Source organism: Ciconia boyciana, chromosome 2 (assembly GCF_034638445.1).
Source record: "Ciconia boyciana chromosome 2, ASM3463844v1, whole genome shotgun sequence".
In the NCBI taxonomy this organism is placed as follows: Eukaryota; Metazoa; Chordata; class Aves; order Ciconiiformes; family Ciconiidae; genus Ciconia; species Ciconia boyciana.
Window position 1 is genome coordinate 119,943,871 of NC_132935.1, and position 12,780 is coordinate 119,956,650.

Consider the following 12,780-nt stretch of genomic DNA (forward strand, 5'->3'; position numbering starts at 1 on the left):
CGGCAAGAAGGCTGCTTCCCCCGCCGAGGTGGTGAGCTACTGCGGGTCCGACTGCAAAATGACTTACAGATGTTAGATTATAGATAAAAAGTAATGGCAGAAAATGTATGCATGACCCTTAAAAAAGAAAGTCAGAAAAAAACCCATGATCTGAGGGAAGTTACAGACTCTTCCTTGGTTTGTTTGTTGAAAGCTGAAAATAGAGACGTCTATTCCCAAATACTGTTCCACCAAAGGGTTTGTTTCCTAGAGGACTGAAGAGCCTCATCTCCATATGTTCGCAGAAGAAAACCCCAATAGACACCAGGTGAGTCTCTGATATGCTGGATAGGAGCGTGCCTTCCCTTGATTAACTTTACATCCTTTGGTGAGGAGGAGGGAAGAAGGTGCGAGAGCAATGTGTAATTTCCTTTTCGATTGCTCTTTGTCCACTAACATCGCAGATTCCTCCCGCGAGTGAAGCAGTGGTGGGACTCACACTCCCATCCTTATCTACCTGCTGCTCTGTTTCCTTTCTGTCATTCTGTCAGGCCATACAAATATGGATTCAAGCAATCTGTTGCTCATTGACTCGGGACGTTGTCAAAACCAGCCTTGCACTAGCCCTTTCCAAGGGTGCTCTTCAGATGTTGAAACTCAGTTTTGGCTTTCACCGCCCTGGCTGAGCTTAACCTCAGCCTCAACAGTTTCAGTCAAGTCCCTCAAAAGAGGTAGTTATTTTTGCTCTTGGTCACTGGTGGCCTGAGCCTACACCTGCCGGGCACGAAGCAGCTGCTGGGGGCCACCGTGTCCTCTCCTGGCCATGAAATGGGAGGCAAGCCCTTTCTGATCCAGCCAAAAAGGCCCTGGCACAGGCAGGGGCTTGCTGTGCTTTGCATGACAGATGTCCAGGTGCAAGTTAAACCCTTCTGAACTGCCAGGGCTTGTGCAAAGTGGGGTTTAGCCCCCAGGCACCAAGCTTCCCCCAAATTTCAAACAGGGCTTGTGGGGCTCAGCCTGCAGAAACTGTGACACCCCTCCTTCCGTCACCCCCATGGCAGAGGAAGGCTTGGAAGGGTTTGATAGGTGGGATTGCTTGATAGATTGGGCTGTTTTCCCAATACTGTGTGAAAACTCCAGCACTATTGATCCTTAAACACTCATCAGGCCACGGTCAGTGGCAAGCACACGCTGGGGTCCCCCTTCCCTGGCTCCTGGGGACTGGAGCAGCTTGGCCACTGTGCTTCACTCTGTGCTGGGATCTCTACCTGCCTGCCTTCCCCAGAAACCATAAAACCCCTTATCTAACGCTGTCCTATGTCTGGGCTAACTTTTGTGAGTCTGAAGTTTATCAAGCATATCAGCTGAAGCTCGAGCCTAAGGCTGTCGCTGCCAGGACGAGCCTCTTGGTCCTGCTCGCAGCCTGCCAGGTTGCTTTGAGAGAAGATACACACCTTTTCCAGGGGCTCACAGTGCTGCGATTTTTAAGCACATCGGGCCGAAACTGGCTGGAAGAGTTGGGCTATTTTAGACCTGACCTCAGTTGCTCAGCAGTGCTTCTGTACAGGAACTGGTCAAAAAGAGGAGGGGATTTTTTGGTTTCTGACAGGTTTCGGTCACAGCCCAATTTGCGATTATTAAAGGCAGTGAATTTCCACGTTCCTTAACATCTGGCCCTATCTCCTGGAGCCTGGGGGAGGATAAAACAACAAGTCCTGGGAACGCAGGACACGTGCCCGGGCCCGTAGGATCAGCTGCACCAGTCGATTTACTCAGAGGCACCACGGCTCCCTACAAACCCGCCTCTCCCCCGAGCCTGGCAGAGGTCCCGTCACAGCCCCGCAACCTCCGAGCACCCCCAGCTGGGTTTTGTCATGAAAATTTTGCAGCAAGGAGAGAGGCTGGGATGCAAAGGATAGAATTTCAAGGGTAATTCTTTATTTATGTGCATGAGGTGTCCCATTCACATTGGGGCACCCCGAATGCGGTTTTACACACGGTTCTTACACCTTTCAAGTGTTCAGGTACAACATGATTTGACCAATCGCTACTTAACACACACGTGCTGCTGTTTTGCAAAGCAACTGACATTTTATGATGTCATCATCCATCTGCTTCTTTCTTGATCTAAACATCCCTGGAGTTGGTCTTGCTGCAGTTACTTGTCTATGATGCCAGCTAACGGGGATGGGTTTCACAGCGGTGTTGGAGGGGCTGGGATGCTGGTGTTATCTTGGGTGTCCAGGGGTACCCTTTATTCTTCAGGGTGGGGGCTCTCCTTCTCCTTGCAATGAGCTGGGGTCCTTTAGTCATGCTCACGTAAGCATGACTATGCAGCATACGAGCTGGGGTCCTTTAGTCGTGCTCACTTACATTGTATGCAGCATACGATGTAAAATATATCTGTATTAAGAAAATTAATAGGATTTCCTACTATAAAGACTAACTGGTATAACAGTTACAGAATGAGATTTTTCCTAACAGGGTTGGGGGGGGTGTGTGTCTGTTTTTTCACGACGGGTGGCAGCGACTTTTCACAAAGCTTTTTCACGAGGGTTTCAGGGCCGGTACGACCGTTCTTCAGGGGAATGTGGTGAGAAAGGGAGCGTTATGGGGAGGAGACGAGGAACCACACCCTCCTTGCATCATCCGGGCGACTTTAATCACCGTGCGCGTCCCTTTCCAAGCCCCTTTCCAAGACCTGGCTCCTTCCCAAGCGTTATCTGACCCCGCCTCTGCTGGATGCCTATTTGCGCGCGTTACGTCTCTGGACCCGCACGTGACGTCTTTTGATCGCCCGCACACGCAATCGCCATCGACCGCTGACGAGCGGCGGCTTCGCGCAGCGCGGGGGCGGGGCTGGGGGCGGGGCCAGGAGGCGGGGGCGGGGCGTTCGCCCCCGCCCCCGCCTCCTGGCCCCGCCCCCAGCCCCGCCCCCGCCGGCGACGGGCGCGGCGGGAGTGAGACGGCGCGGCGGGACGGAGCGGCTGCCGCGGCCGGCAGTGCCCTGAGCCCGGCGGGAAGGAGGAGGAGGAGGAAGAAGGCGGGGGTCAGCCCGCTAAGCCGGGCGGGATGGATAAGTACGACGACCTGGGTCTGGAAGCCAGCAAGTTCATTGAAGACCTCAACATGTACGAGGCCTCCAAGGACGGTCTCTTTCGGGTGGACAAAGCTGCCGGCAACAACCCCGAGTTCGAGGAGACCAGGCGGGTCTTCGCCACCAAAATGGCCAAGATCCACCTCCAGCAGCAGCAGCAGCAGCAGCAGGAGGAGATGCTGATGGCCACCCTGAACGGAGGGGCTGCCTTCAACACCCCCCGGCCCAGCCCACCGGCAGCATGGGGTGCCAAGCCGCCCCCGGCCTCAGCCGCTGAGGGGCCGCGCGCGAGGCCACATGATGGAGGCGAGAGCGGGGTGCGGGCCGAGGCCCCGGCGAGCCAGGCCGGGCGCCGGGGCTGGGAAGCGGAGCCTGACAGGATCCCCAGAGTGGGGGGCTCGCGGCCTGGTGTGGGGCGCGGGGAGCAGCACGCCGGGAACTCTGGTGACCCCCAGCCCTGCCACAGCGGGGAGGACAACAGCAGCGAGGGCAGGCGGGGCAGCGGGGGCCGTGATCCAACGCCAGCCGGGCAGAGGTCCTCCTCCTTCTCACATGCCCGGACCCCCCCAGCACCCTCGACGGGGACGGAGGAGGGGGTGCCGGGGGCCCTGCCGCAGCAGAGGTCCTCCTCCTTTTCGGCCCCCTTGGTGCAGCCCGCCCGAGGGTTTTCGGGCCCTGCTGACGCCTGCGGTCCCAGGGCTGGAGAGGATGGCAGCCAGCTGTGGTACCAGGGCCTCCCGCTGTCCTTCCCCTCCGGCTCCACGCCTGCTGCCCCAAGCATGGACTACCAGCACACTGCCGCCTACCCTGGCCCAGCTGGCCACTTCGTGGCCCATGGTCAAAACCATCGGCCCAATGGCAGCAGCGTGAGCCCCGAGCTGGGCTCCTCACGCCTGACCTCACGCGGGCCCATGGCTCTGGATGCTCCACAGCCGCCTTTCCCAGAGGTCGCAACTGGCCTGCGATCGGATGCCGGGCACCCGGAGAGCTCCAGCGCGGTGAAGGTGAAGCTGCCCTGCCAGACCCTCCTTCCACAGCCAGAGCAAGGGCCATCGGCAGCCGAGCTGAAGCTGGAGGCACTGACCCAGCGCCTGGAGCAGGAGATGGATGCTCGGCCAAAGGCTGATTACTTTGGTAAGGAGGCAGTCCACCAGTTGATGTGAAAAGGGTTCGTTGCAAAGTACCACTGCAGGGTTCGCACCTGCAGGGTTGCGTGTCTCTGTACGCCTGGTTGGTTATGCTTTTTAGTTGCTCGGGGGTTTTTTTTGTTATTTAACTTTTATTTATCACAGGGACTGGAGGCTCTTCCTCCTGCGACACTTTTTTCTTTAACCCTACCTCTTAAATTTTAAAGCAAAGGTAGTTTGGCAGCTTTGGGGAGGACAGCTCTGAGGAGAAGCTGGAGCAGCATCTTTTGAAATGCCCTTTGTTGCCGGCAGGGAGGCACTTAACTTGTCTTGACAGTACTGCTGGTTCTCCGTGTCTTAAAAGTACACTGCCCAACCACGTGTGAGAGGAAGGCGGACGTCCAGCCCGCAGAGGAGTTGTGCCTGCATACTCTGCGGGCACAGAGAAGGGCACAGAGCTCGGGGGAGGCTTTGTGGTACCCCCACGGAGGTGGCCGTGGCCGGGCGTGCTTGTGGGATCTCTTGAAGAGGAGTTGCTTGGGGATGGGAAGGGTGGTGGTTTCCCAAGCTTGCCAGGATTTCCCCCCGCCCCCAGGTGCTGCTCCCCATCAGCTCTGAAAGAATCAGTGCATCCTGAAGATGGCAGAAAAACAGGCAGTAGGCACATTCCTCCCTAAATCTCGGGTCTGTGAGTAGTCCAGACCACCACCAGAGGTTATTGCTGGTGCTTGGCAGTGGAAAGGGACCACTTACATGTGAGGATCTCCCAATGAGAATATTAAATGTCCTGCTGGATTAAACCAATTTACTACCCCAGGATGGCAGAAGGTCAGGGGCAAAGCCAGTGTTTCCTTTCCCTGCCGCACCACTTTGTGATTTAATAGCAGCCACTTTGCAATTTAATGGCAGATGAGATAGTTCAGCTTTTGGGAGAAGGAAACCCTAAGTTGCTGGGAGGGCTTAGAACTCCACAGTTAATTTAACAAATGATGGGAGCAGGTCTAGCGTATGGATTTTCCTCACTATTTTAGACCCACAGTCACAGAAGTAGAAGCAGGGACAGATTAAACTCTTCAGCCTGGTGCAGAGGAAGGGTTTGCATCTCAGGCTGCACAGGTCCCATTGCACAGGGTCCTGCCTGTTGGGGTCAGTGGGTGGCTCAGTGGTGGTCTGCGCACACAGGAGCAACTATTGGCTTCACGCCAAGCTTCAGGGACATAGCTGGAGGGACCACCGAGTGCTGAGTTGCAAATTGCATAAAAAAATGTGTTTCTTGGCATTAGGCGGTGAAACTTGCCCGCAGAGGGCTGTGCTGGGATTGTTTATCTCAGTATATGAGACTGGATGTGGCAGGGCAGACACGTTTTTATTCTGTCACAGAAAAGTGATGTGTCGAGTTGCTGTACTTGGAGCGTTTTGGCCTGGAAACATGTTTTGGTGCTTTCTGTCCCGTGTGGGCAGCACATGGTTTGAATGAGCTCAGGGACCCTTGTCTGAGGGGGGGCTGAATGCCATGACAAGGAGCTGATAATGAAGATGAGGTTGGGACAACAGTCTTATGGGAAACGGTGCTCAAAAATGGGAATATTTTGCTGGAGGCAGCATTCAGCTCCACTGGAGAGGTGTCAGGGGTCTCTTCAACAGACCCTGCTGCATGCATCTTCTCCTCACGGTGCAAGTAAACCAGCTGGATCATACCTCATCTAAAATGTGTATGGGGATGGGGTGAGAAGGCAGAGGGACCTTGCTGGTGATTAGATTATTTTTACATTTTTGTCACAAAATAGGGGGTAGCACCAGGGAGAGGCTTTCGTCCTGTGGGAAAGTCATAGTGAAGCAGGAGTAATTCTGGCAGCATGGAGAGTCGTGCTGGTCAGGCGGCTGAGTTACCGGTGAGCCCCAGTGAAGGAGGAGAGACGGAGGCTGCCTGATCCCCAGTGAGGTCTTTTGACGTCCTTGTGGCAGGAGGTTTTACACCATGGTGTAGTGTCTGAGAAGTTGGGGATGGAGGAGAGGGAGAGGGAAAAACGAAAGGATGCAGTCACGACAGAGGAAGAAGTAATGTTTTCTGGAGCCTCAGCTCTGTGGAGGAAGGCTCGGCAAATCTGCCCTGTGGAGGACCAAGGAGCAGGAAGGGGCAAGTACTGAGGTATTTTAATTCTGGGCCTCCTTCCCCTTTGTTTCTCACTTTTATTTTCATTTTTTCACAGTTACCTTACTTTCTTTGGAGGAATAAAGACCAGCTGGTCTTCTGAATCTATCTTTGCTATTCCCTACCCTCAAGCTAGCAACCTGTAGGATGGAAAATAAATACTTTTATGCAATAGTGATAAAAAGGATCAACAGTTTGTTTTGTTGCAGACTTTTCCCCAGTGAAGGGAAGTCTAATGCAGCAGCTTTGCAGTACATCACAGCCAGGAAATGAAACCATGACTGAAGTGCAAATGACCAAAGCATTTTATATAGAATGCTTTCAGGTCTCCTAATTTTGCGTGCTGCTTTGTAACAAGGAGGTTTTTTAAGATGGATCTGTCTGTCTTGGTAACATACAGTCCTTCAGTCTGTCTCTGTCTGGACCAGATATTTATCATGAACAATTAATTCTGATCACAGTAAAGGATCTTCTTTTTCCTTCACTATGTGAAAATGATCATTTGTAAATGAAAGCCTAGGAAAGGATAAGCTAGGGACTAGGCATAACGTAGGTAGGATGCTCTGCTGAGGAGTAACAGACAGTCTGGTTATCTGTCTGCACCAGCTTGCTGTACAAAATCCGTTTGTCTGCTCAGAGTATGTATAATAAGGGAAAGGAAAGAAGCAAACAGAGCCAAGAATTTTCTTTTTTTAAATAGTGGCCTATGCGTGAGCAGCGTGGGCTGCACGTGTCTCTGAAGGAATTTGGGTTCTCCAAGAGTGTTTTTGAAGTGCTGGCTTGATTTGTGTGGGCTTTCGAGGATGACACAGGATGACTCGGGTATAACCCAGATCTTATGCTTGGGGAGGGAAATCCTGAAATTGCTCCCTGGAGATGCTGGTTCTCATGCAGCAGAGGAGGGGCCCCAGGTCCCAGGAGGTGCTGCTGGAAGCCACCTTAGGTTGTATTCAGGTTTTTGGTGTACTGTTTCCAGGGAACATCTAGGAGTGAGGTGCCTGAATCCCACTCACTTTCTGTGGTGTTCCTTTGGATGCACCAGCCTTCATCCCCACTTGGTGAATGGGAAGATTAATTAAATAGGAGTGACTGGGGGAGTTGCAACTCCTCCGCTAGAACCACCCAGCGCAATGCAGAGGTTTTAGGTTAGGTGAGGTGGCACCATTCCAAGGACTGGCGTGGGATGAGTTTTCAGGTGAGAGCCAGGCAGGTACACAACCAAACTGAGCGTCTGCTTTCACTGCCTGGAAGTGACTTGGTAGGGGAGAGGCCTGGCTGAGAGGCATTAGGGTCTGCAGGGAGGTTTTGCCATTCATTTTAGCAGAACCTGTGGTACCATGCAGTTCCTTGGTCTGCAGGCACAGATGGATGTTTTTAGAGGTGTAACGTGTAGCATCACGTTTTTACCAGTGCTTATTTCATATAGCTAGATGGAAATCTCCAACTGAAGGAGACTATCTACACCCTTACCAAGAGCTTTTTTTAAAACAATTTTTATAAATGGTTTTCTTGTTTTCTTGTTATAAATATTTGTTAGGTATTGAGTTCTGGCTTCCTTATTATTTAGAGCAGAGCTGATAAGCTGCAGGTATTTTAGGAGGGCCCCAGGCATCTTGTTTTGCAGTGAAATACTGGGATGCTTCCCAGCAGTTGGGCAGAGAAGATCTCGCAGCGAAGTCTGCAGATTTCTTTTCCCCTTGGCAGAAGCAGAGCAGTTGCCGAGTTGCTGAAACCCCATGGAGACCTGGAACCCCAGCACCTTTGAATGGGTGTGATCAGCTCGAAGGCCAGCAGTGCTCTTTCCAAGTCTTGTACATAGTGAAGTTAGTGTTTTACCACGGCCGAAACCACAATTCATTGAACTTTAAGGCTGTACACATCTGCAGACTTTCCCAAACCCTGATGATGATGGTGCACCAGGATGCTTCAGCAGCAATGAGGGTAATTTCAGGGCTGCCGAGTGGAGAATTTCAGGTTAAAATGAAAGTTCTTCTGAGGTTTGTTTTGTACGTGGGTGATGATGACGGCATTGTTTCCACTGGGAATGAGCAGATATGTCCCTCGCTGCCTGCTCCTGGGAGAACACCACATCTAGAGGGAGATGCTTGCCTGCAGCGGAGAGGAGGGGGAGGCAGGGCAAGGTGGGTCCTGGTGGAACAAGGAAAGCTGGAAGGATCATGTCACGTGGACTACTGAGTGTGTGCGGATTGCAAAGCTTATCTCACTGCAAGGAACCAAGCAAGTAAGTATTTGCCTGGGATATGGCTCTTCAATATTACAGCAGTATATTGCTGAGCTCAGCTGGGTTTGCAAGCTAAGGAAAAATCTGTACCAAAAGGAAAGAAAAAGGAAGGAGTTGAGGCAGAGGATCCATAGTTCTTTCAGCCAGGATATTGTGGCAGTGGCGACTGAAAGGAATAAGGAGGCTCATTCATTTGGCACTGGAGTTAATGTAATCTCGGACATCACTATAAGGTACTTAAAATGTCACTGATGTGAGTTTGATGGTATTTTGTACTTTGCCTGCAGTGTGTACACGACTGTCTACAGCAAAGTTGGGGGTCAAGAACATGGCATGCAAAAACAGTACAGAAAAATTGCATTTACCAACTCTGTGGTTCTTTGGGCAAGGAGGACCTGCACGTCTTTGCTACCACTGACTGACAACGTGGAGCTGATACGAGTGATGATACCCAGTGGTGAATGGGACCAGACTGCCAGGTTTTCCAGGCACTTGATCTCACATGGGCCTCCAGATCTCCTTGAAATCAACTCTCTGGCAAGCGTGATTGCACAGTAGTGGATGACAGCACAGCGAGGCACGCAGTATGTCTAAGTTAGAGTTTGATATAGGAATGACTTAGTTAAGGTGAGCCACAGGGAGGTGGCATCAGGTTCTGGAGAAGGTCTGAAGTAAAACCCGAAGACCTGAGCATCGCGTTGGGTATGACAGGGTGAAGTCTTTTTTTTCAGCAGACAGTCTTTGAAAAATGTGTGTGTAAGTGGAGGACTTGGTTATTCTGGAATAAGTAGGTGGGTTGGAAACACAGAAGCTGTACATTCACGAGGGTCCTCCCCGTCAGAGCGGGAAAGGGGAACAAGGCAAGAGCTTTCCTCTTGTCCTCAGCTTTCCTGAATGTACAGCTTCTGCCAAGAGGCAGCAGGGTCTACTTCTGGATTAGCCACGTATGTGTCTGGGCAGATGGGAAAGATGATATGGGAGGTATTTACGTGCAAAGGCTCTAGGGTTTTCTTCCAAATGCAACTGGGGGTTCTTGAGTATAAATCCAGCCTCCTGTAAGGAAGGAGCAAAAAACAGTTATGTGTGGTGGAGAAGAGTCAAGCTGATCATGGAAATGTGGCTTGCTTGGAGTAAATGGAAGGGGTAGGATAGACTTACCCCTCCAGGTGCTGTTTCTGAATTAGCTATGTATGCAGACCCACACCACCAGACTCTCCCCTCATCCTGCCACTGCATTCCTCTTATCCAGGACCGGATTGATGTGGCAAGGAAATCTCACCACTGAAGCAGCACAGCAACACATTTGGCCCTCTAAAATTAAGCGACAGTCTTAGCAAACCCAACCAGGAGCATGTGTAGAAAAGCTTGGCTGTCCTCGATGCTGCTGAGAACATGGATGCTGCTGAAAAGAAGGGGGATGCTGCTGGAAAAACCCACAACTGTGTTCTTGGTTTGTACATAGATGATGTCTGGCACGTGGAAATAAATCATACCAACCAGTCCTAGAAAATGCTGTCGTTCAGCATGGTTTGCATTGAATTTTTAGTGAGTGGGATATAGTAAGTAACTGAGCTCCTTCTGATGAGTGTGAAATAGCAACGCTTAGAGGAAAAAACATCTCTAAAGGCTTTGAGTCCGGCAGTAAATGGAGATGCACTTGTTGAACTTTGATGGTGGGACTGACATTTCAGACTGGGCACCAGGTTCGCTTTCATTTCTGACAGCCCCTGAGGTCTGCATCAGACCTGTTTGATCTCATGAGCCAAGGCTGTTCCCGGTGGCAGCACTCCTTGTGGTTTGCAGTGCTGAGGTGTACGGCAAGTGCCGGGACGTGGCTTACAGAGCATGTTTTCGGTCCCAGCTCTGCCCCAAAGGTCCTTTTGTTCAGGCGCTCAGCTGCAGCGCAGGCGGTTGCTTGCTGCATGATGCAAAAGGGAACAGAGATTTCTTTGTTGTCCGGGGCCCGGCTGCCCTGCCGGGAGAAATTGAGCCGAAATCAGCAATTTCTATCCCTTTCCCTTTCCAAATCTGGCTACCATTCTGCCAGTGCATTCGAGCATGAATTTACCAGCACTGCGCATGTGCGGTGCTTTGGGTTTGTCATCCTGGTGGTGAAAAAGAAACCTTTAATTTCTCCTTAATAACATCTTAATAATTCCATCTGAGGTTAAAAGCCGTAATTTCAGAGGGGATATCTGCTCAGATCGGTGCTTGCATAAGCGCTTGTTACGTGTGGCAAAGTAACCAAGTGCAGGAATCCGGCATCTCACTGGGCCGTGGATACTTGGGATCCCTCTGCTTTGAGCTGAGGACAGAAGTTTTTGCTAAATGCTGCGTTATGCCAAGAAAATTACCCTGAGCTGCTGACTAGGACCAGCAGCATGTGGGGCTGGACTGATGCTGCTGACATTTTAACTCTACGCCTTGGCTAGCAGAAAGCATGCTCAGCACTCTTTTGGGAAATAGTCGTTGGAGCTGGTGCGGAGCAGGGCGTAGAGCCTGTTTTGCAGCGGGATGGGGATGGATGTGGCTTGTGCTGCGCTGCCTTCCATCAGGCTGTCTTCGCACATGTGTTGCCGAGCTTGGCGACTGGCCACCATCAGCAACAGGTATTGCTTCTTCCTTGCGTAGCCTAAGCTGAAAGAACAGGATCATTGTGGCAGCAGGGAGTGAGCAGCAAAAAAAAGTGGAAAGGAAAAATCAATAATAAAAATCACCTCTTTTTCCCCTTTCAGGCCAGGTGTGCTGAGAGTCAGAGATGAAGGCTCAAGTATATCGCTTAAAATACTTCAGAATTATTATATTTGGAAGAAGCAATGACTTATTTCTAGAATAATTCCAATTGCTACTGAGATTTAATTGGCTTTCAAGTAAGATTTAGCAGATACAAATGAAAATATAAACTATACACATATTTGCCATAATGCCATTTTTCAATTGTCAGCCTTGCCACAGGACATCTATAAATATTTATAGCATGGCTGGTTATTACTTAGTTGGGTAATTAGCACATTATAGTTTTTACAGACAACATTGTCAATTTATTTTAAAAGCCCTTTCATTCTATGACTTTATTTTCCATGTTTTAAGGGCCTAAATATTTGAGGAAGTGGATAAAAGGGTTAAGCAGGGGATGAAACGGAGCATGTACTGAAAGAAAGGTGGAAGGATGGTGGGGAGAGCCCGGGCAGCTCCTGCAGGATCCGGCCGGACTGTCCATCCCATTGGGGAGAGCACGGGCAGTGCCTACGCTCTGAAGCTTAAATGGGATAGAGAAGAGACAGCAGAGGCAATTTCTATCCTCTGTGGGATTTGCATTAGGGTATTTTATAGTGGCTTTAGATGCCTGCCAGCAGCTTTACTGTGCACTGTGCCTGCACGCCGCTGCTGTGCCTTCTGCCTCCTGCTTCTTCTTGCTGCTCATCCATATTCAGTGTGACCCGGCTGCTTTCTGGAAAGGAGGAAATCAGAGCACACTGGTGATTTTTTTCTGGAGCAGCCACTCATTGGCATGGAAAAGGGGAAAATGCAGCACTTGTAGTGCAATAAATACATCGGTTCTGTGGAAAGCCTGGTGAATGTCGTGGAAAGAAGGCTTTGAGCAGCAAAATCAGCAGGTTTTCTGCTCTCAAAACTTTCTGCTCGGCACCGCTGTAGTCGAGAGGGAATTTTGTGAGGTAGCTGTTAGCTCTTGTGTCAGACGATTGCACAGCATCCCAGGCTGCTGCTGAATGTACGCGTTCCTAGGAGAACACATCCATTTGAAAAGCCAAATTTTCTTATCTTTGTTTTGTCTTTTCTTTTTTTATTTTCTTCTTTTTTTTGTAATGCCTGCATGATTTATCTTTTACTTTCTTAAAATGTTTCTTTCAATAAATAACTGAGATAAATCTGCTTGGTTCGAAAAGAACCAGCAAACTTTGCTAACGTGGTGCCAGTCTGCGTGCTGGGGTGGGCCCGCAGCCAAGCTAGCATTTCAGTTCAGGTTGAATTTGGACAAAACAGAGTAACTAATTATACTCTGCAGCCTTCTCTCCAGGTTTGTGTCAGTTTGGACTCTGGCTCTGAGTGCAGTGGGGCTTGGAGCAGCGCTAGGACAGCTTTCAGCATGCAGTTGAACGCACGCAGGCAGCTGCAGGACAGAGAGCCAGGGCTGCTCTGGGAAAATGATGTATCCGCTTTT

At 50.7% G+C, this 12,780-nt stretch overlaps 1 protein-coding gene across 5 annotated transcripts in view; it reads left to right on the plus strand.

Annotated features, from left to right (window-relative positions):
- The first annotated feature begins 2,915 nt into the window (after positions 1–2,915).
- Positions 2,916–12,780, plus strand: part of LIMD1 (LIM domain containing 1) — a 35,447-nt gene continuing 25,582 nt past the window's right edge. For all 5 annotated transcript variants that reach the window (XR_012041133.1, XR_012041132.1, XR_012041134.1 and 2 more), the window contains exon 1: positions 2,916–4,210. Coding sequence is in view for 1 of the 5 variants with exons in the window: in XM_072853791.1 (XP_072709892.1) it covers positions 3,052–4,210 (1,159 nt within the window). In the remaining 4 variants the exon portion in view is untranslated. The remainder of the gene's footprint in view (positions 4,211–12,780) is intronic.